Below are 24,570 nucleotides of genomic sequence, written 5' to 3'. Positions count from 1 at the left end.
GGCTGTCGTTTTCCATACAAGTCATGCAAGCGAGGATGTTGCACAAATTAAACAAAAAAAATTAAAATTAATAAAATGTGGAGGAACCTCGGTGTAGAGGCATATATCCCTTGAGAAACAAAAGACACGTTCTCACCAAAAAGTTAACGTGAGCAAGACAAGATCTTGGAGTTCATACTTGTTTAGTGCATGTATATACTAGAAATTGCTGGGAGAATGAGTTAAACCAGATGTCTATTAAGATGTAAGTTTACAAAACATGAGAGGCTGCATTTTTGGACAACTAACATTTAATACTATCCTACAACTAATATAAGTTGCTAACTTCATATATCACGCATATATGTTTCATTGCCAATTACTGAGAGAAAATTAACATTGCTTATTTCAACCATTACAAAATATGCCATCATGGATGGGGAGTTTCATGGTTTGCATCATATGTTTAATCACCAGGATCTGCTAGTGGTGCCAAGAATAACTATTGCAAGCAATATATACTTTTATCCCATAAATCCAGTAGAATATGATAATGTAGCAACACCCCAGACAAACTGAAATTTGGTCCAAACCTTTGACTAATAGATATCCACCGTACAATCAAGACAATAAAAAAACACATGAAAATATAAAATATCATAGCAATAAATTACAACGATAAGAGACAAAATTCACATGACCTTGTACTCCAGCAACTTATCAAGTAGGAGAAGGGCACTGTTGACCAATTTGACAAAGAGCTTTTGCTTAAAGATCGCTTTAGCGAAAAAGCTATAATTTACAAATAAGATTCATTGGGAACAAAATATTTGTACAAATCTACAACATGGTAATTACAGCTTTATGTTATGAAAGCCGGTTTAATACAATGTGACTCAAATTTTATCGCAAAATTTTGTATGAATAAAGTTGACTGCTGTAGCAACCTAGTCACGTCATCGAACCATCCAGCCAATCAAATTTATTAAATCTGGAAATAACCTTGCACAACAGCTCAAGGAAAGGTGTTCACGAGCACTGCCTTCACATTTGAAAAATTGTTATGAGAGAAAAACTGAGGACTGCCATTGCTTCATAGGTTCGTCACTAGATTCTTGCTCCTCTTGCCTGAATTTGTATAATTTACAAGCAGATAGGTTATTCCAACCTACTGCAATATTGTGCCACAGAATATACCTATTACAACGAATGAAACTTTATGAAACATAAATGAATGAAACTATTGAAGAATTGGTATATGACAAATATACCATACAACCAAAGAAAAATATATAATCATAGAGAAATTGATCTTCACGAGAAGAATAAATGCATAGAATGGTCCAGAGCATGTAGTCTTTAGTCTACCAAGCACAACAAAAACTTTGGGAGCTGTTTTCAAAATATGAAGGGAAATGCATGGATCTCCCTTCCTTCGATCTCCCCAGCTATTAATGACAAATTACATGACAAAAATAGTGCATGTATGCTTTCATTTATCATTTATTATAATATGAACACAAGGTTAAAGTCAATATCTCCAGGCATCACAAATATATTCTAGAAATTCTAGAAACATTTGCTATATAACCAACACATGCTGCACTCCGCCATTTCATATTGCAACATTCAAATCCTCAGTATATGTATATTTACTATGCTGCAAGTTTCTCTAATACACCTGTGCAACTACATATTTTGAAGTTGTCATGAATGATCAATATCAGATCATCTGATCAAAACTTAACAAAAGTAGCCCACCTTTTGAACCCTTACCAAATGCTCTTGCAATCTATGAGAAAGAAAATACCTATAACCCCCGGAAAACATATTAAACAATAAAGTAGTGACAAAAAGGTTGAGTATACCTGAAAAAGGAAATTTAATCTGTGCAACCCTTGGTGGTTGCAATGACGATTTACAAGATAAATCAAATAATCCATTCAGACTGCTCCAATAGCTTCGCCTTGAATAGACTTGTAGAAAAGTATTAATCTACAAACATGAATCCCAAACTCTAATTTCTGTGCCTGAAATAGACCAGATTAGGAGCTTGCAATTAATCCTGAGCCAATATTGATCAACCAACAAATATAAAAATAAAAATAAAAATAAAAAATAAGAAAACTTCAACACTGAGGGTTACAAGGGAGACAAAAACTTGATAAAATTGTAAGATTACCTTGCTGCATTCAAATTGATTGTTATTTGGCCCTGTAATTTCTACCATCCGCTGGAATCTTCTGGCCAATCTGCCTGATTTCATAGATATGGTCAAAGGGTACCTTGGGTTGTAGAAATCATAAGAGATACCAGCTGAAGTTAATGTAACAGGATTATTTTCCCTTTTATGATGAACCAATATGGATCAAGATACCCAGTTTGCAAGAATCAACATTCCTGGAATGACAATTGGCTCCCTAATTCACTGGATAATTGAAGTATACCACGCATTTGAAGATATGGATTCTCTAACAATTTTTCATTGTTGCTCTGATGGACACAAAAAAAACAAAAAAGATGTTACTTTTGAAAATACTGGTGTCCAAATGAAGATAAAAAATTTAACAAAAGATATGACATTTTTCCTATGGACAAATAATTAGCATAATAATTTATTGGAAGATTGTCTAACATCTAAAATCTGATTCAAATTCCTCCCTTGCTACAGTGATTTATAGGTACAGGGATTATCTAACAGCTCTATCAGTTCAAACTTCACAAGGAATTAAATTTGCTGAATGGATTCTTTAGACATCTTTTCCTTTCATGAAAATGCCATGTATATTGCATTATGAATCAAGACACATTTACATCAGGATTATGAAATCCCAGGAAACAAAATATCTTCCCGAGTCACATATAATAAACTAAGCTTTTAATTTTGACAAGCCTGAGTCAAACCTATAAAATAGCATACCTGTTGAGCCTTAAAGACAAGATTATGAAGCATACGCTGGTAGTAGTCAGGCTCTTCAGTCATCATTCTCTGTGAAAGAACAATGCATACCATATAAACAGAATTGAAGAGACTATAGAATAGCAACTAATGGCAACTGGAACTTTACATGCTCTCTCAATGCATAAAATATAGACTTCACCTTCAAGAGAAATGCAGAGGTATAATATGCAACACGTGCATCTGTATCATCTAATAAAGACCTGGAAAAGTATGGCAACGAGGTAATTAACAATGTTCATAAAAGCATAGATATTGCAATAAGAAGGTTCTATGAAACCTTCCCTTATTCAGCTTGGTAAATACATAAAAGCCTAAGAAGCAACGAGTAAAATACCTAAAAAATTCTTCACCTCCAACATCTTGAAATGCAGCTTGGTTTGTAGCACATTTACCAATTAGTAACAATAGAAGTGCTGCCCGTGTATCAGAAGCACCACCAGGTATATTTCCTCTTCCCTTGCTACCAACAGCATTACCTAATGCCATATCATCAGTTGCTGCCCCAGCCAGTTGAATCAAAGGCCAATACAAAAGAGCCGTAGGAGTGCAATTTACTAGTTGCCTAGGGGCTGCAGCATAACCCCTTAGTAGTAATGCTGCCATTGATGTCGAATTACAATTAGAAGGTATTAAACCACTCCCCAATACAGATCTGTTTGCATGTTTATCATCTCCATAATGTGTATCCCCTTGCTCGGTAACAAACAGTAAATTATCAGGTCTATCATAGCCAATGTAACTACTGCTGAGACTATCAAAGGCTGTGTTATATCTTATATATGCATTACTGTAAATAGAAGATGCCATTGATGGAGATATTCTCAAACAAAGCTGAGAAAAAAGCAGGTCACACATCTGCAACAATTACCAGCAGATTATTGAGGTTAGTTCTGTTTTAATCTTCATATATGAGACAACTGAAATATCAACGGCAGCATCAAGCAATAATAACTTTCCTTCCCAGAAGCAGATTCAAACTCCAGAACTATATTTCCACTACCACAAACACACTTTTTGTTCCTAGGATATAAAAGGATAATTACAATTAGATCTAGAAAAGATCAAAAGTAACATCACTATATTCTGCAGAAAGGACACTAAAATATTATTTATGCATATAAACGAGTGGCTGCAGAGTGTTTTAATTACAAGAGAAAGCCATTTCCAAGCAGTGGGACATCCAAGGCAACAAATTCTAGATATTAAAAGAAAGCTAAGACGACAATTTTTTTAAAAATATCATTGATAGCCACTTTGGAAATACAAGCTTCCTTGGATCAAAGGCACCACCAGAAATCACTTATCATACCGATCATGGCAACATAATGGACAAGCAACAAAGTCAATCATATAATGCTTGAAGATACAAATGCTAAAGATTAGTAAACCCAATCCTCCGACAATTATATAATTATCTCAATGCATAGCTTGATTTCATGCAGGCACTATGCAACCAATGAAACTGCAGACCAGCAGAATCAGGACATCACTGGTGTGTCCTTTCTATGATACTTCGGGATGTAGTGTAGAGAACATTTTAAGTGTTTATTTTGCAATGATATAATGAAGGTTTTTGCAGTTCACAAAGTCATAGAATAGAGTTGACTATTGCCAACAGAATGCTAGTATGAAGATTTGGGACAGTCTGCAAAGTCAGACAATGGAGCAATGCGTATACAATCTTAGACAAATTACCTTCTGCTTGCATGTACAATGTAGATCTGCTTGCACAAGCTTCCTTTCCTTTTATGTTTCACCAATGATTTAGTTTAGTAGAAATTAGTGGCTATAACCCACTAAACATAAGACTGAGGCCATGTAAAAGAAAGTCATTATGTCAAGATCTCAAAACCCTGAGCGGACCAATCTCGCATAAAATAGTTTTTTCCTACAATCTGAATGCAACTTCGATGTTAATCATTAAATATTTGATCTTCAAGAAAATTTATTGGCCATTAGCCATGTTAACACCTAGGTTTGCAGCACCTGTGAAACTATTCTTGCAGGTAGTTTTGAAATTGGATGATTGTTTACACATGATTGATGATACAGATCAGCAACAAGTTCTGATTATACCAGCAATGATTGTACACCCATGAGCAGCTGGAAGTTACATGCAAGATGTCGCTTCTAAAAACAAATTTACTCCTAAACCCTCCTTCCCTCAGAAGAGTAAAGAAGTCAAGCACTATCAGAAGGAGTGGGCTGGGAAACCAAAGGTGGATGAGGCAACCCAGAAGGAGTTAAGCAAGAAGCTTTGTTTCAGTTGTCAAGAGTCGTGGGCACCAGGGCACAAGTGTGTAGGTAAAGACAAGGTGGGCAAGGCTCACTATATTGAGGTGAACTTTGAGAGTGACAATGATGATAGAGATGAGGAGTAGGCGCAAGGACAAGCACAGGCATAGGAATAGGTACAAGGTTAGATGCATTAGACAGTTGGGGGTGAGACTTCACATGCAAGGGGCAAAGCCCCTATCATTGCGTCCATGTTAGGATTCCTCAAGTATCACACTTTCGGAGTCAGAGGGGTTATAGTGGGGCAGAAGGTAACAGTATTGATCGATAGTGGAGCTTCCCACAATTTCATAGATGCGGCCATGGTGGACTGGAGGGGGATTCCTACTGAGGAGTTTGATGGTTTTACGGTCATCATTCCCGGTAACCATCAGATGGACTACAATAGATACGTCCCCAAATTGCAGGGAACTATGGGGAACTACACAATCACTGAGGACTTCTTCATGGTGGATGTGTTGGACACCAATGTGGTGTTAGGTTGTCAGTGGCTTTACTACATCGAGAAGTATACTACAAATCAGCGGAATATGGAGATGGAATTCAAAGATCCCGTAGACGACAGAAGGGTAGTTTTGAGGGCCATGCATCAATACCCATTGAGACTAGTATCATCAAACCACATGAATGCAGTATTGAGGCAAGGTGATGTTGAGTGGGCAGTTGAGAGCCTTATTACGGATAACAGCCAAAGTAAGCAGCCACGTCAGCACTCAAACGACATTCAAGTATTGCTTCGTAAACACCAAAAGGTCCACCATACAATGGTTTTGAGCATGTTATAGAATTGGAGGGTGTGCAGGCAGTGATAACCAATCCTTACTGACATCCCAAGGTCTACAAAGATGAGATAGAGAAGGCCATTAAGGAGTTGTTGAGGTTGGGCCATATTTGACCTAGCTCCAATTCGTTCGCTTCTTCGGTAGTGATGGCTAAGAAGAAGGACGACACCTTGCAGATGTGCATAGACTACTGGGCTCTCAATAAGAGGACAATCAAGAACTGGTATACTATCCCCAAGATAGATGAGTTAATGGATGAATTGAAAGGGGGCAAATATTTTTCGAAGATTGATCTTTGTTCTCACTATCATCAAATTCGGGTTCGAGAGCAAGACATCCCGAAGACAGCTTTCAGGTGCCACTATGGGCACTACGAGTTCTTGGTTATGCCATTTGGGCTAACCAACACCCCCGCAACTTTCTAGTCATGCATGAACCATGTGTTCAATAAACAGTTGTGGAAGTACTTGTTGGCATTCTTTGATGACATATTGATCTACAGCGAGACGTGGGAGGACCATCTGATGCACTTGAACGAGGTTTTGGGGATTCTGGAGAAAAAAGAGTTATATGCAAAGGAGTCCCAAGTGTGATTTTGGCATGACAGAGATGCTCTACCTAAGGCATGTGATTGGGCATGATGGGGTTCAAGAACACCAGGAGAAAATCTAGGCAATCATTGAGTGGCCCACACCAAAGAACATAACAAAACTGAAGAGCCTCCTTGGTCTCTGTACTTACTACAGGAAGTTTGTTAAGGGGTTCTCGCAATTAACATCCTCTTACGAACCTCACCAAGAAGGGAGCCTTCAGATAGTCAAAGAAAACATAGTAAATATTTGAGAAGATGAAGGAGGTGATGAGTATGTTCCCTATGCTTGCACCACCAAATTTCACCTAGCAATTTGTGTTGGAATGCGATGCTTTGGGGACAGTGATAGGAGAAGTTCTTATGCAGAATCATCACCCCATAGTGTTCAAGAGCCACAAACTTAGAGATTATGAGCGACATTATCCGATCCATGATAAAGAGATGTTGGCCATCATGCATGCATTGGCCAAATTCAGACAATATCTAGAAGGGAACAAGTTCAAAGTAAAGATAGATCATAATAGCCTGAGGTTCCTCATGGAGCAAAAGGAACAAAGTGAGAGGCAACAAAAATGGATCAATAAATTACAGACCTACGACTTCGAGATATAGTAGGTCAAAGGAAAAAACAATATAGTGGTTGACGCTCTTTCGAGCTTGCCACCCACTCTCTCACTCATGGAGATGACAAAAGATTGTAATTCGTTGATGCTTGTGGAGTAACCAAAAAACAAATTTTGTTGTGAGATTCTGGAAGGGTTGACTCATGATGACAAGTACCAAGTTGTGAGTGATTTCATTTACTACAAGGACCAAATCTATCTGGTGCCAAAATCAAAGCTAACAGAGAAAATCATGTAGGAAACTCACAGCTCCCCCTTAGCAAGACACCCATGATACATAAAGACCTATAGACAAGTTAGGGGGAGGTTCACTTGGAAGGGCCTCAAAGTAGATGTGTTGAAGTTCATGAAGGAATGCAACACTTGCCAGCAGAACAAAGCCGAACACACTCATCTAGTTGGTTTACTAGAGCCAGTCCCTATTCTGGAGCGGAAATTTGAGAGCATTTCCATGGACTTCATCAATGGGCTACCTCCATCATAGGGCAATGATTGTATATATGTGGTGGTAGATCGTCTCTCAAAATTTGCTCATTTATTTGGCATATCATCAAAATATTCAACACTGCAAGTGGCCGAGTTGTTTTTCAAAGAGGTTTTTAGATTACATGAGTTGCCAAAGACAATTGTCAATGATAGTGATAGTAGGTTCATGGGCGACTTCTGGCAAGAGCTATTCAGACTTGTGGAGGCCGAGCTAATATCGAGCACCCACTACCACCCACAGATTGATGGATAGATAGAGATAGTCAACAAATGGCTAGAGGGCTAACTATGGAATTATGTAACCGGCTAGCAAAAGGCGTGGGTAAAGTGGTTGCACCTGGGAGAGCATTGCTATAACACCACTTTCCACATGCCCATCGGCATGACTCCCTTCAAAGCATTATATGGGTATGACACCCCAACATTCACAGATAGTATATTTGAGGATAGTCGAGCACCTTTGGCCAAGGACTGGATTCAGAAAAGCCAAGATATTTTAAAGGTCCTCAAGGACAACTTACATATGGCTAAGAATCAGTAGAAATTATACGCAGACAAGCACAGAGTGGAGAGTGGCTTTGAAGTGGGAGATATGGTGTACCTCTGTCGCTAGCCCCACGGTCAGTCATCACTCTAAACAAAAAGGGCAGAAAAGTAGAAACCCAGGTTCTATGGGCCATTTAGAATCTTGAGACGAGTAGGAGAAGTGGCCTATGAACTTGAGCTTCCTGAAGGATGTAAGATTCATAACATTTTTCATGTCTCGTGCCTTAAAAAGGCCCTGGGACAACATGTTGTCACTTCCACAGAACTCCCACCATTGGACAAGGAAGGAGAGTTGATCTTGGTTCCAGAGAAGATCCTAGAAACAAGGGAGAGGAAGTTGTGGAGTAGGACAGTGAAGGAGTACCTGGTAAAATGGAAGGATTTACCTGTGGAGGACGCCACCTGGGAAGGTGAGCAGGTGCTCAAACATCTTGAGTTGAAATTGCTTGAGGGCAAGCAATTTTGGGCAGTGAGGACTGTAATATCCCTGACCACTTAGGAAGCATATGACGGAGTCCACTAGCCTAACATGGTTCCCATAGGCTAAAGCGAGGAAAAATTTAATAAGGGGACTTAATTCGCCTAAAGAAACATTATAAAAGTCTAAGGGATGAAAATGGACAATCCCTAGGCAAGTGAAAAGTCACTTTAACTTTATAAAGGGTAAAATGGCAGCAAAAGTTCTCCTCATTCATTCTCTTGTGTTTTTTAAAAAATAACTCTTTGAGAGTTTTTGGGGAGGAGTTTAGGGTTTGGGAAACCCTAACCGCCATAGTTGGTTTCAGTGTTGAAACTATACACTCTAACTAGTTCAAGGAGTGAAATCACTTGCTTTCATGGAGAAAATGATTTGAAGAAGACTTTGAAGTATTGAAGTGTTATCCGTTGATTTTACATTATGATGTTGTGTTTATCATATTTCTTGACAGATTGAAGAAACCCATTAAGAGTCTCAACTTCAAGCTCCTCTCAATGGGTCGATTTAGTGACTGGCCAAGTTTCCCATTGTTCAAGGGTACGAATTTCTAGGTTATTCAAAGGGCCAAGGCACCAATATTGTGCTGAAGTTTTGTTGGTCAATTTCTTTGGATTGAGTAGGAGCCGAGTTCACCATATAAAGGAGTCTGCTCACGCTTTTGAGGCTGGCCGTGTACATTCACCTCTGCTGGAGGTCGATTTTGCTGTGATAACTGTATATTTTTGCTAACGAAGGTCAAGGGCATACATTTCATATGTGGGGCATGATTTAGAAGGAAAAAACACTAATCCCTGCATTGAAACGAGTCTTACTTCTGTTGGTTGGTTGTGTGGCATATTCCAGGGCAGAGACTATCATATAGAGAGAAGAATCAAACCGGAGGGTTGGCTGGACTTGCATATTCTGGGCTGCGTGTAGTGTTGTAGTTTTAGGCTGTCATGGAAGGCAGAGTACAGCAGTGTTTGATGTGATACTCCCTCTGGGTTAATCTTGCTACAAAATAAGAAGGCTGAGCATTTCATCAAAGGCAATTCACAATGCTCCAATCAGGTTCCATTGTTCTTTTCACTTTGCAAACTCAACTGTAATATAGATCCCAGAACTGTGTAATTTCCAAAATTCTTATTACCATTGTTCTTGCTCTTTCTCTTCGCTGCTTATACTCGTATCATCCTTCAGTGAATTTTTGTGCTCATTGAGAATCAGATAATGTTGTTATGAAGCATTTCCATGTCATGTATTGATCACTGTGTGTTATATAAATTAAAATTTGTGAAAAGTCATCTACAGCAGTGTGTGGCCAAACTGTTTGACAAAAGGCATCACTGAAAACTCTAACATAAACTCAGAAATTTATTGAAGATTTAGGGACTTTCCGGAAGGAAATTTTACAGCGCATATATATATACACACGCTTGATTTAGTTTTACCTACATAAGCTTTGAAGGTGTTTGTTAAATACTAAGACAGTTTGTAAGTAGGTCCCTCAATTGAGTAAACTATGTAGAAATTTTAATGATGTGCACCCTTAACCCAGTTTGCATGTGTTTGTTTAGGCCCAACCCACATGTTTTGTCATACTGATATAAATTTCAGAATGCATTTATTGCAAACATTAAAGAGTGCTTCTACTAATCTTTTTACTTTCCTATCAGCGGATAATTAATGCAAAAAAAAAAAAATTATAAAGAGATAGCAGCTCTCAAACACAAATTTAAGCACATGGAAGAAACAGTCAACTATCTGAAGGTACTGATCATCAATCAGACTGGAGAAAACTCCAACTACCAAAGCAGCAAGAATCGCCCTCACTCACTGCAAGAGCCATGAGTCAACAAATATTAGAAGACTTAAGTCCAATCCTCTCTATATCTTTATGTTACTGTCTCTAAAAGTTTCTTATGCTCTGTAAATGTAAATTTTTGTTGAATCAGTTTGTCCGAATATATAAGGAAAATGCTATAGGAAATCTTAGAATCAATGGAGGTGAGGCATGGAATTTAGGGACTGTATTCCCTCTTTTTTTCTTCCTGGTAGCCTACCTCCAGTATGCTTTGATGTAATGGGAGCAAGCTCCCTTTTTTTTCTTTTTGAAATAGAAAAACCAGTAACCAACTTTGTTATTAAAAACATGCAAAAATTATGGAAGCATTCAACACATTTGAAACACTAGTTTTTGGTCAATTTGACCCTGGAAAAAAACACCCCATAGCCTCTTGGGGAAAGCCAGTCTTTAAAGGAGGATTTTATTGCTTGAGAAATTTGGAAAAATTACATAAAACAAACACAGTACTTCTGTCCCTTTTCTGCTGTAGCATTAAATGTTCTTTTCTGGACATTTGTGCCCACTGAATTTTTCAGATTTCCACAATTACATGCCCAGAATTTCTGCATCTTTCACAGCTCAGCTCCTTGAATTTTGTGCTCAAATTCTGCTTCAAACTCTGTACAAACCCTGCCACCATTTCTGTGTTGGAGGATGCCTCAAATTTTCATGCCTGACAGCTGTTGTAATCTCCTCAAAACCTGTTCCTAGAAAACCCTTGAAAATCGTGTTGCTCCTTTAAAACCATGCCTCAACTCCTCGAAATCATGTTGTTGTTTCCTTGATTTTTGAGCCTGCTGAAGGTTCTCCTCCTTGGGATTCAAGCTCCTCTTCTCTAGCTGCAATTTCTCTCCTCCTTCATGAAGTTTCTCTTCTCCTCTCTTCTCTTCATGCTCTCTCTCAAGTGTGAAGTGAAGAATGAGTTTCCCTTTTTCTCTTGTCTCCTTGGAAAAGATTGAATCCCTAAACCTAGGATCCAATGGTTGAGATTTCATCCTCAAATCTCAAGATGTGTGGTTGAGATCAATTCTCCCAAATGACCCCCCCATACATTGGCCCCATCACTTAAAAGTCTCCTAGTACCTTTTTCAAGTTGTGTACCTTTTCTATTTTTTCTCATAAAGTGATTTTTCACCTCACTTTAATATTAGAAAAGTACACTTAGTACTTTACACATAAAGTCACTTTATAAAGTACAAGTGACTTTAATATTAGAAAAAGTACATGGTACAACACTTCTAAGTACCTTTTCCACCCATGACATTAATATAACTCATAAATATCATTGAGACAAAAGTAATTAATGTGCTCACTAGGCTAAAAGGGATAAAAGCCTAGTAACACCTCTCCTTGGTACTATTTTCAACACTCTCTCTTATTGAGGAAGGGGTTGCTCACCACTCCCATTCTATCTATGAAGAAAACATGTCTGCCTCTTGGCAAAGACTTGGTGAGAATGCTTTCTACCTGTTCATCAGTGGATATATACTCAAGCTTCACTACCCCTCGCTGAACCTAGTCTCTAATGAAGTGGTATTTGATCTCTATATGCTTTGACCAGTCATGAAATACTGGATTCTCAGAGAGTTTAATACAACTTTGATTTTCACAGTGAATCATAGTTGGTCTCAACATCTGACCAAATAAACCATTAAGCATCTTGTGAAGCCACAATGCCTCGTACCCTTCTTGACTAACTGCCATATACTTTGCCTCTGCGCTACTCAATGCCACTAATCTTTGTTTCCTGTTGAACCATGACACAACTGTCAAGCCCAACGAGAAACAACATCCAGAAGTACTCTTCCGGTCGCTAACACTGCCAGCCCAATCTGAGTCTGTGTAACCTATCAATCTGACTCCATCACATCTAACATAGTCCAAACCATAATCCATTGTGCCTTGTAAGTACCTCAACACATGTTTTGCAGCCACCCAGTGTACACTCCTGGGTTCATCATAAACTGACTCAATTGTGTTGACTGCAAAACAAATATTCAATCTAGTGTTGACTAGATACATCAATGAACCTATCAGTCAATGATACAAAGTGGGGTTCACCAACTCAGAATCAAAAGCACACAACTTCTTCCAGTTGGTGATCATAGGAGTAGCCATAGGTCTGCAACCATCCATACGAAATCTCCTCAAGATATCACCTGCATATCTGCCCTGACCCACGAAGATATGCCCATCCTCCTGCCAAACCTCCAACCCCAGAAAGTAATGCATCAACCCCATATTAGTCATATCAAACTCAAAAGCAAGATCTCTCTTGTAGCGTTAGATGAGTTTGTCCTCCCCTGTAATAAACAAGTCATCCACATACAGAACCAGAATGAGTGGATCGTCACCTACCAAGATAAAGTATAGGTTTAGATTTTCATCACTCTTCTGGAAACCTGTCTACTGTAAGTAGGCATCTATCCTCTCATACCATGCCCTCAGTGCCTGCTTCAAACCATACAAGGCTTTCTTCAGCCTACATACATGAGACTCCCTCCCATGAAACTCAAAGTCGTCAGGCTACTCAATGTACACTTCCTCTTGTATAACACCATTGAGAAAGGCGGTCTTTACATCCATCTGGTCAATCCTCCATCCCATCTCAGTCGCTATAGATATCGCTGCTCTAATGGAAGTATAACAAGCAACCGATGCAAAGGTCTCCTCATAGTCAACTCCCTCTGCCTGTGAGAACCCCCACGCCACAAATCAAGCTTTGAACTTCTCCACATTGTCATTCGCGGCATGTTTTATCTTGTAGAGCCACCAGGAAGTCACCACTAACTTCCCATCAAGATGTGGCACTACCTCCCAAACATCATTCTTCATGATAGAGGCATACTCCACCATGGCATCCCTCCAGATCTGCTAACTAGCAGCCTCCTCAAAACTAGTTGGCTCTATCTCCACAACATCTGCCATTGAGAAAGGTGGTCTTCACATCCATCTGGTGAATCCTCCATCCCATCTCAGTTGCTATAGATATCGCTTCTCTAATGGAAGTATAACGAGCAACCGGTGCAAAGGTCTCCTCATAGTCAACTCCCTCTACCTGTGAGAACCCCCACGCCACAAACCAAGCTTTGAACTTCTCCACATTGCCATCCGCAGCATGTTTTATCTTGTAGAGCCACTTGGAAGTCACCACTAACTTCCCATCAAGGTGTGGTACTACCTCCCAAACATCTTTCTTCATGTTAGAGGCATACTCCACCATGGCGTCCCTTCAGATCTGCTAACTAGCGGCCTCCTCAAAACTAGTTGGCTCTGTCTCCACAACATCTACCACAAAGCCACCCAACCTCTTTGGTGGTCTGCTCTCCCTCACTAACCACTTGGGTCTCCCCACTACCTCCCGAGCCTCCTTCAAGGTCTCCCGAAACCATCTTGGCTTCCTCTTCCCTACAGTAGTCTCCTGTGGTGGTATGGGAAAATCCTCAACTAGTGCCTCTCCTCTTAGCAAGGAAGGCTCTGAAATAACCAATGGAGATCCTGAACTCAAGGATACTATGCCCGATGAACCTACACCAGGTGATCTTGTACCAGGGGAAGTTGTACTCTGTGACCCTATCACACGTGAAGAAGGTGAACCTCCTGATCCTAATGTACCACCCAATGCTCTTGAAACCTGGGGTGTGCCCCCTGCTGAGGAGCTTGTTGCTTTACCTGATCAACCTCTCGAGACCTCCTCAAAGCCCTCTCCTCCTTAAATGTCACATCCCTCCTTAGGACAATCTTCCACTGTGCAGGAAGATATATACGATAGGCTCTGCTAGTCTCACTGTAACCCGCTAGGATACCCCTCTCTATAGTGGGTTCCAACTTCGTCCTCTTCTCCTCAGGGATGTGTGAATATGTAAGGCACCCAAATATCCTGATGTGCCCAACTTCCGGCTTCTTGCCAGTATACACCTCCTCAGGAGTCTTCCTCCCCAAGACTCTGTGTGGGCTCCTATTCTGCAAATAAACAGCAGTGTTACACGCCTCGACCCACAAGAAGAGAGGTAAACTTCGATCATACAACATTGCTCTAGTTGCACCCACAATGGTCATGGTCTTCCTCTCTGCCACCCCATTTTATTGAGGGTTGTAAGGCATCAAGAGGGAGCTCCCTCTTGATGTCAACACTCCAACAAAAATCCCTCATCTCTGCAAAAGTATACTTGCCCCCATTGTCTGATCTCAACACCCTAATTTTTCTACCTGTTTGGTTCTCCACAAGAGCCTTAAACTCTTGAAATCTCCGGAAGGCCTCCTCCTTGGTTTTCAAGAATTAAATCCAGGTCCTCCTAGAGTGGTCATCAATGAATGTCACATAGTACTCATATCCACTCAATGAAACATGGGACATAGGACCACATACGTCAGAATGAATCAAGTCAAGGATACCTGCAGCTCTGTTGTCACTGCTCGGGAAAGGTGTCTTGGTGTACTTTCCCAAAGCACACCCCCTGCACACATCATGATGCTATGTGCTAAAGTCAGCCAAACTTTAACCATCTCCCTCAACATCCTAAAAGCTCCATGGTGCAAGTGGGTGATCCTCCTGTGCCATAGGTCACATAACTCACTGCTACTGGTCTGCGCTACCATAGCTCTAAGAGGTTGAAACATAAGTTTGTATAGTCTCCCACTACAAGCTCCAATCACACGAACACACTCGATACTAGATCCCCTAGGATATATCAACACTTGTCCCTTTCGAAATAGTACCTCATACCCCTTGTCCTCCAAGCTAGAGACTGATATCAAACTCTTCTCCAAACCTAGAATATAAAGAACAATTGTCACCTTCAGAGGAGGTGATGACTGCCTCTGAAATGAAATTGTCCCCATTCCTGCCACTTTGACTTTGGAGTTGTCGCCAACCACAACCTTCAAGTCAATATCATCCTCTAAAAGGCTTGTGAAGTGCTCTCTAACTCTGGTCATATGGCAGAATGCTCTGTTGTCTATGAACCATGCACAGGAAGATGTGACATGAGTGGCTAAACTCACGACCAAAGCACACTCTCAATCAAACATAGCCGCAAAATCATCCACATCTACTAAAGCTGCAACTCCCTGTTTCTTCTTACCCTTCTTGTTGGGACACTGAACAACATAGTGACCCATCTTCCCACAAGCAAAGCATTTCACTTTGCTCATGTCCTTCTCCTTAGGCTTCTACGTCCCCTTTTCCTGCTTTGCTCCACTAAAAGACCCCTTCTTGACCTTCTTACCCTTCTTGCCCTTTGGCCCAAGAGTAACATTCTTCTCTTCACCTCCTCCACCACTCTTGCTACCACCCCTTGCACTCCTCCTAATATCCTCCTAGATGAAATCGTCCCACATCCTCCTCCAACCAGGAAAGTGCTCTCTAGCCACCAAGTCATGGATAAAGCCATCCCACTTCTCGGTGAACCCATCTAAGGCAATCCTGTTAAAATTGGCAAGTAGGGCCAAACTCCATGTGGGTCATCTTATTTATGGCAGTTGATATTTTTCTTGGATCCCTCTCATCGAGAGGTTTAGGATTGATCTAAAGATCATCCGATTCTGATAAGTATTTTATGAATTTATTTGTGTTATAAGACAATTCATTAAGGTCATCCAGCAACTAAATAACACCCACATGTGCTCAACGTTTTAGTATAAAAGGAGAAGACTTGAGAGTCATTTCAAACACACCTCGCTCTTGATTTCTCTCCACTTGTTCTGGGTTTTAGTGGAAGAGAAATCTAAGAGAGGAAGCCCTAGACGCAGTACGGAAGGAGCCCTAGCATGATCTACGCATGACCTAGACGAGATGCCCTAACTCCTACCGTAGTTATGGAGGAAAGGCCTAAGTGTTATCCTGAAGGGGTCATGACACCTAGCCGCAGTCAAGAAGGATCTATCTACACTGCTGTCTATCCCTAGCCGCAGCAAGGAGGGTTAGGTGCCCTAGGTAATGAGGGATGTTACACAACAATCCCATGCGCAGCCCTAAGGAGATTCTGCGACAGCGTGATGTAGAGGAGATTAAGGAGGTCAAGCCATGGATGTTTTGAGGTCTGTTCTCTCTTGTAACATGTCGAGTAAAGGGACCTTGCTGTTGTGACTAGGCCGCATCTAAGGCAGCATTCCAGCGAGGAAAAGAAGGCAGCATGGAGCCTTCTACGATCAGTTTTGAGGGTTGGTTGCTACAGCAAGGAGGCCGAGTGTGTTCAGGGCTAAACGCAGGTCTATTGGGCAGCAAACAAGGTAAGGAACTTTGTTTTGAAGAGGGTTGTAGGCAACAGTAAGGACTGTGGTAGGGCGCAGGCCTAACCACTTCAAAATAAGGACAACGTGGAAGTGTTTGAGGCCGTACAGTGCCTAGAACAGCAGCATACTAAGTGTGGAGTCTCATGAAGGTGTGCCACAGTCTTTGAGGGTTGTTTGTGGACTGTTAGATGGGTTTGTAAGGGTTGTTGCATGGGACAACAACAATACAATTGAGACAGCAGTTATGGCATGACACAATTGATGGGACAGCAACAATACAATTGGGACAGCAACTATGTCATGGCACAATTGGGATAGCAGCTGTGATGGGACAGCTGCAATAGCCAATTGGGACAACAGTACGGTAAGCAAAATGCATGGGCAGCATGATAGCAATGATGGCATGGTACAACAATGTTACAATGACAGCATGATAGTAGCGATGTTACAATGATGGCATGGTACAGCAATGTAACAATGGGTCAGCAGCAAAGGCATGCTAATAATGAACCAGCAGTGTGGTAAGCAAGGTGCAGTAAGCACATGGTGACAAGCATGGTGTAGCAAGCACAATGGGACAGTATGGCAAACATGGTGCAGCAATGGCACTTGATGGTACATGATGCAGTACAGCGATGGGTACAGTCATGATTGGTGAAGCATGATGAGATGTAGCATAGTGATGATGGGTAGCATGGTGCAACATGGTGAGGTGCAACATGATAATGAGGAGCAGCACAACGATAGGTGCAACAAGGCGATGGAGTCACCTTGGAGAATCAGTTGAAGCAACATGTTTTCAACTGAGTTCAGCTACCTCATGTATCATCTTCTTAGAGATGATCTATGCTCTTATTTGGATAAGTCAAAGTGTTGACTTTTGTTGTAAATGTACTCTCTTCTCTCTCTCTCTCTCTCTCTCTCTCTCTCTCTCTCCGCTGAACTATCAAAGAACATATAAGAAGATTTGATCAAGGGTTTCCCCACATTGGGGTTTGTCGCTGGCTAGCGCCACATCTTGTGTCCTCTTGTCTTGGCTTATCTTCTGCGATCTATGTTTATGTTCTATGTGCAATTTACTTTAACGCTGATGTGATTGCTAATCTGGAAAATATATTGACCTAACTGTATAATTGAAATAAATTGCTCTAAGCACAGAACATACCTAAAATTAACATGGCATCAGAGCTAAGGTGAAGAAAAAGCCCAAGCAAGAGTGAAAGAGAAATCATCGAAGACAATTGGAAAAGGACAAAAAGGATCAATGGATTCCTCATCTCTCTTCAAATTCACCAAGGGTGAAGTCGAAGCAAACAATATTATCAGAATGGTGCAGCGGAAGCTTCTAATGGCCTACCTAAAGATCACTCCAATGGAAGTTGGATCTAAGGGTGGGAGAAAAGGCAGATGCCTTGTTTGCAATAAGTTCAGCCATTATGCGAAGGAGTGTCCGAATGGAAGGGACACATCACTTGATAACAATCATTCTCGGGACATCTTCAATGATTGAAGGAATGACAGGTAATGTTGGTCATCAAGAAAATCGTCAACTCTTCAAGAAAACAAGGAACCCCAGGTATGAAGAATCAAATGTTGTTTCTGATAAGATAAAGCGTTATCTTGTATTGGCCCTCTCCTTCAGACTCTTTGGGAATCTAGCTTATTGATTGTAGTGCTTCAAGGCACTTCATCAGATAGAAGGGTGCTCCCTCTAATTTGGTAGAGATGGAAACAATCATGGGATTATACTTGGAGTCAATGCCACCTATCCCGGAAAGGGTGCAGGGAATGTTACCCCTCAATTGAATAAGGGTAACTTGATTCATTTACAATAATATTTTTTGTGTACCTAATCACAAGAAGAACCTGGAGTCCATTTTGGCAATGGAAATAAAAGGTTTCAGGGTGGCATTCATCGATGGAAAGGCACGTATTTGAAAATAGAATTTTCAAAGATGCATTTACTCATGAGTTCAGGGTTGGAAATCTGTATCAAGTTGCAAGAAATCCATTGAGGACCATGTCAGTTGACACATCTCATCTATAGCACTGGAAGTCTACTTTATGGGGCCTTACCCGATGTGAGTCAGATGGTGACAGGGATGCCTGAATTCAAGAAGAACATGAAGGTACATGTCCGAGATGTACCGAAGGAAAATCTTAGAAGGGGACCATTCCCCTCATGTAGCAGGTCCACAGGATTGGAACAACCCGAGGGGTTTCAGATTCATGATCAGGAATCTCATGTATGCAGGTGGAAGAAAGCCCTTTATGGCTTGAAGTTAACACCCTGGGCTTAGAATGAGAGGACTGATAGTTGTCTGATGAAGCTGAGATTCACTAGGAGTGAAGCAGATCCAAACCATTGCTCGAAGGTTGTGGATGATAAACCTCTCATACTGACACCTTCAGAGGACAACCTCTTTCTGACAGGTGCAAACCCTCTCATTTGCAAAAGTAAAAGGGAGTTGGATTCCGGATTTGGAATGATAAACTGCAAACCCGTGACTACCTCGAGGATCTTAACTTTCAGAAGTTATGTGGTAGTAATGCCATACCTAATTTGGGAAATGCCTCTGAGTTTCATAAACTTACTCGCGTTGATGTTCTTGGTGAACTTCCGTCTGGACATTTGTTTTCCAGTTAGCATGATGAGCTCATATATGGTTGAGCCTCACTTGACTGGTGCCAAGAATCTTCTGAGATATCTTCGGGGCACAATCTCTCATGGATTGAGATACACTGTCGGAAATGTGAAGTTGCATGATTATTCGAATGCTAATTGGGCTGGCAGTGTGGAGGATCACAAGAGCACTTCTGAGTGCCAGTTCTCTTTGGGTTCTACTTCGATATCCTGGATGAGCAGGAAGCAGAAGACGATTGCTATAAGCACCACTAAGACCGAATACATAGCTACGAGTATGATCTCGTGTGACGCTGCTTGGTTATGGAAGCTCTTTGGTGAGTTGTTTGTACACATGATGGATACCACCGTGATCTTCTGTGTCAACCAAGGGGGGAGATTCGATTGTTGAGGAATCCCGTATTCTATGATTTCTCCAGCATATAGACATCAGATACTACCTTATCTAGGATATGGTACATCAATGAGTGAGAAGGCTCCATCGCATTGGGACTAATGTGCAAGTCGCAGACATTCTGTCAAAGCCCCGAGGAAAGGTCAAATTTGTGGCTTTCTGAGAAAGACTTGGAGTCGTTGAGAGACCCTCTTATGAGGGTCCTGCATGATGCATGCATTGAGCTCTGGGAGCTACAGGGAACTTGGGGTACTTCTTGGAGCAACAAGTGACCATAGGGTAACTCACCCTCCCCTAATGGTGTGTTGTGTACAGGGTGAATGGTTCAACCTTCCCCTATGATACCCTGTGGCAACTTATAAACAGTATGAGTGATTCGTCTGTCGAGGTATCCTACCCATGCAGTCTGGGACTCATGGGAAGTACCTCTCATCTGGCCAATGAGTAGGGAAATGGGGTAAGGGACCATACTAGTACTATCGATAGATGCATCATTGTATCTACCATACTCCTTATGCTAGGATGACCTCCATTGATCTGGGATCAGTATGAGTGGTGTGAGACACTCTCTTTTGATATTGATCTGGGATCAATTGAAACTGACTTCGGGTCAGTAAGAGTGATATGACTCACTCTCTTAGAACTGATTTGGGATCAGTAAGAGTGGTATGACACACTCTCTTCATATGGAACTAACTTCAGGTCAGTAGAGAATGGTATGAGACATTCACGGTCAATTCTTTTTCTTCATGGTTCACCAGAGCAATGCAGGGCACTGATGGCAGAGATAGTATAGTCTAGCAGATGGATTAGCGGATGGAGTTCGCCCTAGTTGAAAGGGAGTGTTAAAATTGGCAACTAGGGCCAAACTCCATGTGGGTCATCTTATTTATGGCAGCTAATATTTTTATTGGATCCCTCTCATCGAGAGGTGTAGGATTGATCTAAAGATCATCCGATTCTGATAAGTATTCATGGAGTTATGTATTTATTTGTGTTATAAGACAATTCGTCAAGGTCGGCCAGCAACTAAATAACACCCACATGTGCTCAACGTTTTAGGAAAAGGGGAGATGACTTGAGAGTCATTTCACACACACTTTACTCTTGATTTCTCTCCACTTGTTCTGGGTTTTAGTGGAAGAGAAATCTAAGAGAGGAAGCGCTAGATGCAATAGCGAAGGAACCCTAGCATGATCTATGCATGACCTAGCCGTAGTCCTAGATGATCTACGCATGACATAGAAGAGATGCCCTAACTCCTAACATAATTATGGAGGAAAAGCCTAAGTGCAGTCCTAAACAGGTCATGACACCTAGCGGCAGTCGAGAAGGATCTATCTATGTTGTTGTCTATCCCTAGCCACTGCAAGGAGGGTTAGGTGCCCTAGGTAATGAGGGATGTTACACAGCAATCCCATACGCAGCCCTAAGGAGATTCTGGGACAGCGTGATGTAGAGGAGATTAAGGAGGTCAAGTCATGGATGTTTTGAGGTTTGTTCTCTCTTGTCACAGGCCGAGTAAAGGGACCTTGCTGTTGTGACTAGGCTATAGCTAAGGCAGCATTCCAGCGAGGAAAAGAAGTCTGTGGAGCCTTCTAGAATCAGTTTTGAGGGTTCGCTGCTACAGCAAGAAGGCCGAGTGTGTTCAGGGCTAAACGCAGGTCTGTTGGGCAGCAAACAAGGTAAGGAAATCTGTTTTGAAGAGGGTTGTAGGTGACAGCAAGCACTGTGGTAGGGCGCAGGCCTAACCACTTCAAAACAGGTACAGCGTGGAAGTGTTTGAGGTTGTACAGTGCCCAGAACAGCAGCGTACTAAGTGTGGATTCTCATGAAGGTGTGCCACAGTCTTTGAGGGTTGTTTGTGGACTGTTAGATGGGTTTGTAAGGGCTATTGCATGGGACAGCAGTAATACCATTGGGACAGCCATTATGGCATGACACAATTGATGGGACAGCAGCAATACAATTGGGACAACAGTACGGTAAGCAAGATGCATGGGCAGCATGATAGCAATGATGGCATGGTACAAAAATGTTACGATGACAACATGATAGTAGCGATGTTACAGTGATGGCATGGTACAACAATGTAACAATGGGTCAGTAACAAAGGCATGCTAACAATGAACCAGCAGTGTGGTAAGCAAGGTGCAGTAAGCACATGGTGACAAGCATGGTGTAGCAAGCAAATGGGACAGTATGGCAAACATGGTGCAGCAATGGCACTTGATGGTACATGATGCAGTTACCAGTACAACAATGTGTACAGTCATGATTAATGAAGCATGATGAGATGCAACATAGTGATGATGGGTAGCATGGTGCAGCACGGTGAGGTGCAGCATGATGATGAGAAGCAGCACAACGATAGGTGTAGCGAGGCGATGGAGTCACCTTGGAGAATCAGTTGAAGCAGCATCTTTTCAACTAAGTTCATCTACCTCATGTATCATCTTCTTAGAGATGATCTATGCTCTTATTTGGATAAGTCAAAGTGTTGACTTCTGTTGTAAATGTACTATCTCTCTCTCTCTGCTGAACTATTGAAGAAGATATAAGAAGAATTGATCAAGGGTTTCCCCACATTAGGGTTTGTCCCTGGCTAGTGCCACATCTTGTGTCCTCTTGTCTTGGCTTGTCTTTTGCGATCTATGTTTATGTTCTATGTGCAATTTACATTAATGTTGATGTGATTGCTAATCTAGAAAAAATATTGAGCTAACTATAAAATTGAAATAAGTTGCTCTAAGCATAGAACATACCTAAAATTAACAAATCCTAACCAACTGCTCCTCTGGAACAGCCTCTCCAATGGCACCTAATTCATCCTTCACCTGTGACACTTTAGTCAAGAAAGAGGTGACATTGTTGGTCTTGATCATCTTGGTGTTGCGTAGCTTTTGTCTCAACACCATCTTCCTATTCTCATTAGAACTCTGGTGTAAAGAGACCAAGGACTCCCGCATATGATATGCATATCTCATCCCTGACACATGAGGGAATAAATGGTCCTTAATGGCATCTAGAAAGATCCTCATTGCCTTCACATTCTTCCTATTGAACTCCACCAAATGAGTTGGATCGGTGGGTGCTTGTACAGCAGTTTCAATAACATCCTACACTTCAACTTCCTCCAGTAAAAGTATAATTCTCTCCTTCCATGGGCCAAAGTTTTCAACCCCTGTCAATCTATCCTCTAGTCTCAATCTTGTAGCCATGACCCCACAACCAACAAAATGGAGCAAATATGGGAGCTAGAAGTTTCCTCCCTCTGAACTACCTTTCACTTTCCTATCAGTTGATAATTAATGCAAAAACTAAGAAAGCATTCAACACATTTGAGACACTAGTTTTTGGTCAAATTGACCCCGGATATTATAAAAAAAAAAAAACCACAACCTCTTAGGGAAAACCAGTCTTCAAAGCAGGATTTTATTGCTTGAGAAATTTAGAAAAAGTACATAAAACAAACGCAATACTTATCTCCCTTTTCTGTTGTAGCATTAAATTTTATTTTCTGCAAATCTGTGCCCACTGAATTTTTCAAATGTCCACGAAATTACATGCCCAAAATTTCTGCATTTTTCACAGCTCAACTCCTTGAATTTTGTGTCTTGAACTCTATGCAAACCCTACCTCAATTTCTGTGCTAGAAGGTTACTTGAATTCTGCGCTAGAGGGGTGCCTATCTTCCTCAATTTTCGTTCTTGACCGCAGTTGAGTAGTGCCTCGATTTTCACACTACCTATAGCAATTGTCCCGAAATTCATGCCTTGAATTTCGGGCCTGGCAGCTATTGTAATCTCCTCGAAAATTGTGCCCAAAAACCCTAAAAATCGTGTTTCTATCCCTTGAAAACCGTGATCCGGATTTAAACAGGAACGCAACAAATTACAGAGATAACCATATACACACAGATGCGGCGGAAATAATACTTCATTTCATTAATGGAAAATACTGAAATATGCTTACAACCAGAAATGGAAATAAACCAGCTAGGGCGATGGTAGCTTATCTCTGAGAAGAGATGTGATGGCTACATGCCTCTGAACCATATTACAATGAGGCTCCAAGGTCTATTTATTGTTGAGAAACAATGGAAAACCCTTAACATTCCAAAACCTAACCCTAGGAGATGAAACGCCAAACTGTGGGCCCCGTTTGGGATAAATTGATACATCAACTTCCCGGGGTCGTAACTTTGGCATATGATCTCCGTTTGACGCGTACAATAGCTCATTAGAAAGATCTATCCGAGCACTATCATTGTTGGAATGGGCAACATCGGTCCATTCCATGGACCCATGTTGCCCCCGGATTCCCCAAAAAACGTCGTTTAGGGCCTCAAAACGGCTCCGGAAGTTCAGGACCCGAAAAATTGCTAAAAATAGTAAGTTGTGCTACAATTAAGGAAACTGAAAATGCTGAGAAAGACAATGGTGGGGGTCCAGGTGGACTTGGCAGGTGGCCACCAATATCAACCTGGATCATTCCTCCCCCCTTAGGAAGCAATGGTCCCCATTGCGTTGAGCTCCTCCATGAGATGAGGAAACTTCTGCTGAACTTGTTCCCTGGTGAGCCACTTGCCCTGCTGAAGGAGTTGGCCTGCTTTGACAACTCGATACAGTTGGATATTCTGTTGGCGAGTGTTCTTGATCTGTGTGTCCATGATCCGATCAGTTGCAGCTTGTTCCATGCAGTCGGGATTTAATTCTGTGGGTTTGAGC

The 24,570-nt window shown here is 41.3% G+C and overlaps 1 protein-coding gene across 4 annotated transcripts in view; it reads right to left on the bottom strand.

Annotated features, from left to right (window-relative positions):
* Nucleotides 1-606: 606 nt before the first annotated feature.
* The window catches only part of LOC149190093 (uncharacterized), a 230,443-nt gene continuing 206,479 nt past the window's right edge, over nucleotides 607-24,570 (bottom strand). For 3 of the 4 annotated variants that reach the window (XM_089412035.1, XM_089412032.1, XM_089412030.1), the window contains 6 exons: nucleotides 3,276-3,796; nucleotides 3,081-3,141; nucleotides 2,900-2,968; nucleotides 2,162-2,472; nucleotides 1,848-2,009; nucleotides 607-1,176 (listed from right to left, as the gene is read on the bottom strand). In XM_089412035.1, coding sequence (XP_089268161.1) covers nucleotides 2,371-2,472; nucleotides 2,900-2,968; nucleotides 3,081-3,141; nucleotides 3,276-3,796 — 753 coding nt within the window. In that variant the 3' untranslated portion in view covers nucleotides 607-1,176; nucleotides 1,848-2,009; nucleotides 2,162-2,370. The remainder of the gene's footprint in view (nucleotides 1,177-1,847; nucleotides 2,010-2,161; nucleotides 2,473-2,899; nucleotides 2,969-3,080; nucleotides 3,142-3,275; nucleotides 3,797-24,570) is intronic. The other variant, XM_089412031.1, reaches the window with a different exon arrangement.

This window comes from Pinus tabuliformis, chromosome 3_1, assembly GCF_031772625.1.
Source record: "Pinus tabuliformis cultivar Carrire ecotype Pingquan chromosome 3_1, CPIR1, whole genome shotgun sequence".
NCBI lineage: Eukaryota > Viridiplantae > Streptophyta > Pinopsida > Pinales > Pinaceae > Pinus > Pinus tabuliformis.
The sequence above is the reverse complement of the archived record's forward strand: the minus strand, read 5'-3'. Positions and strand labels throughout refer to the sequence as shown.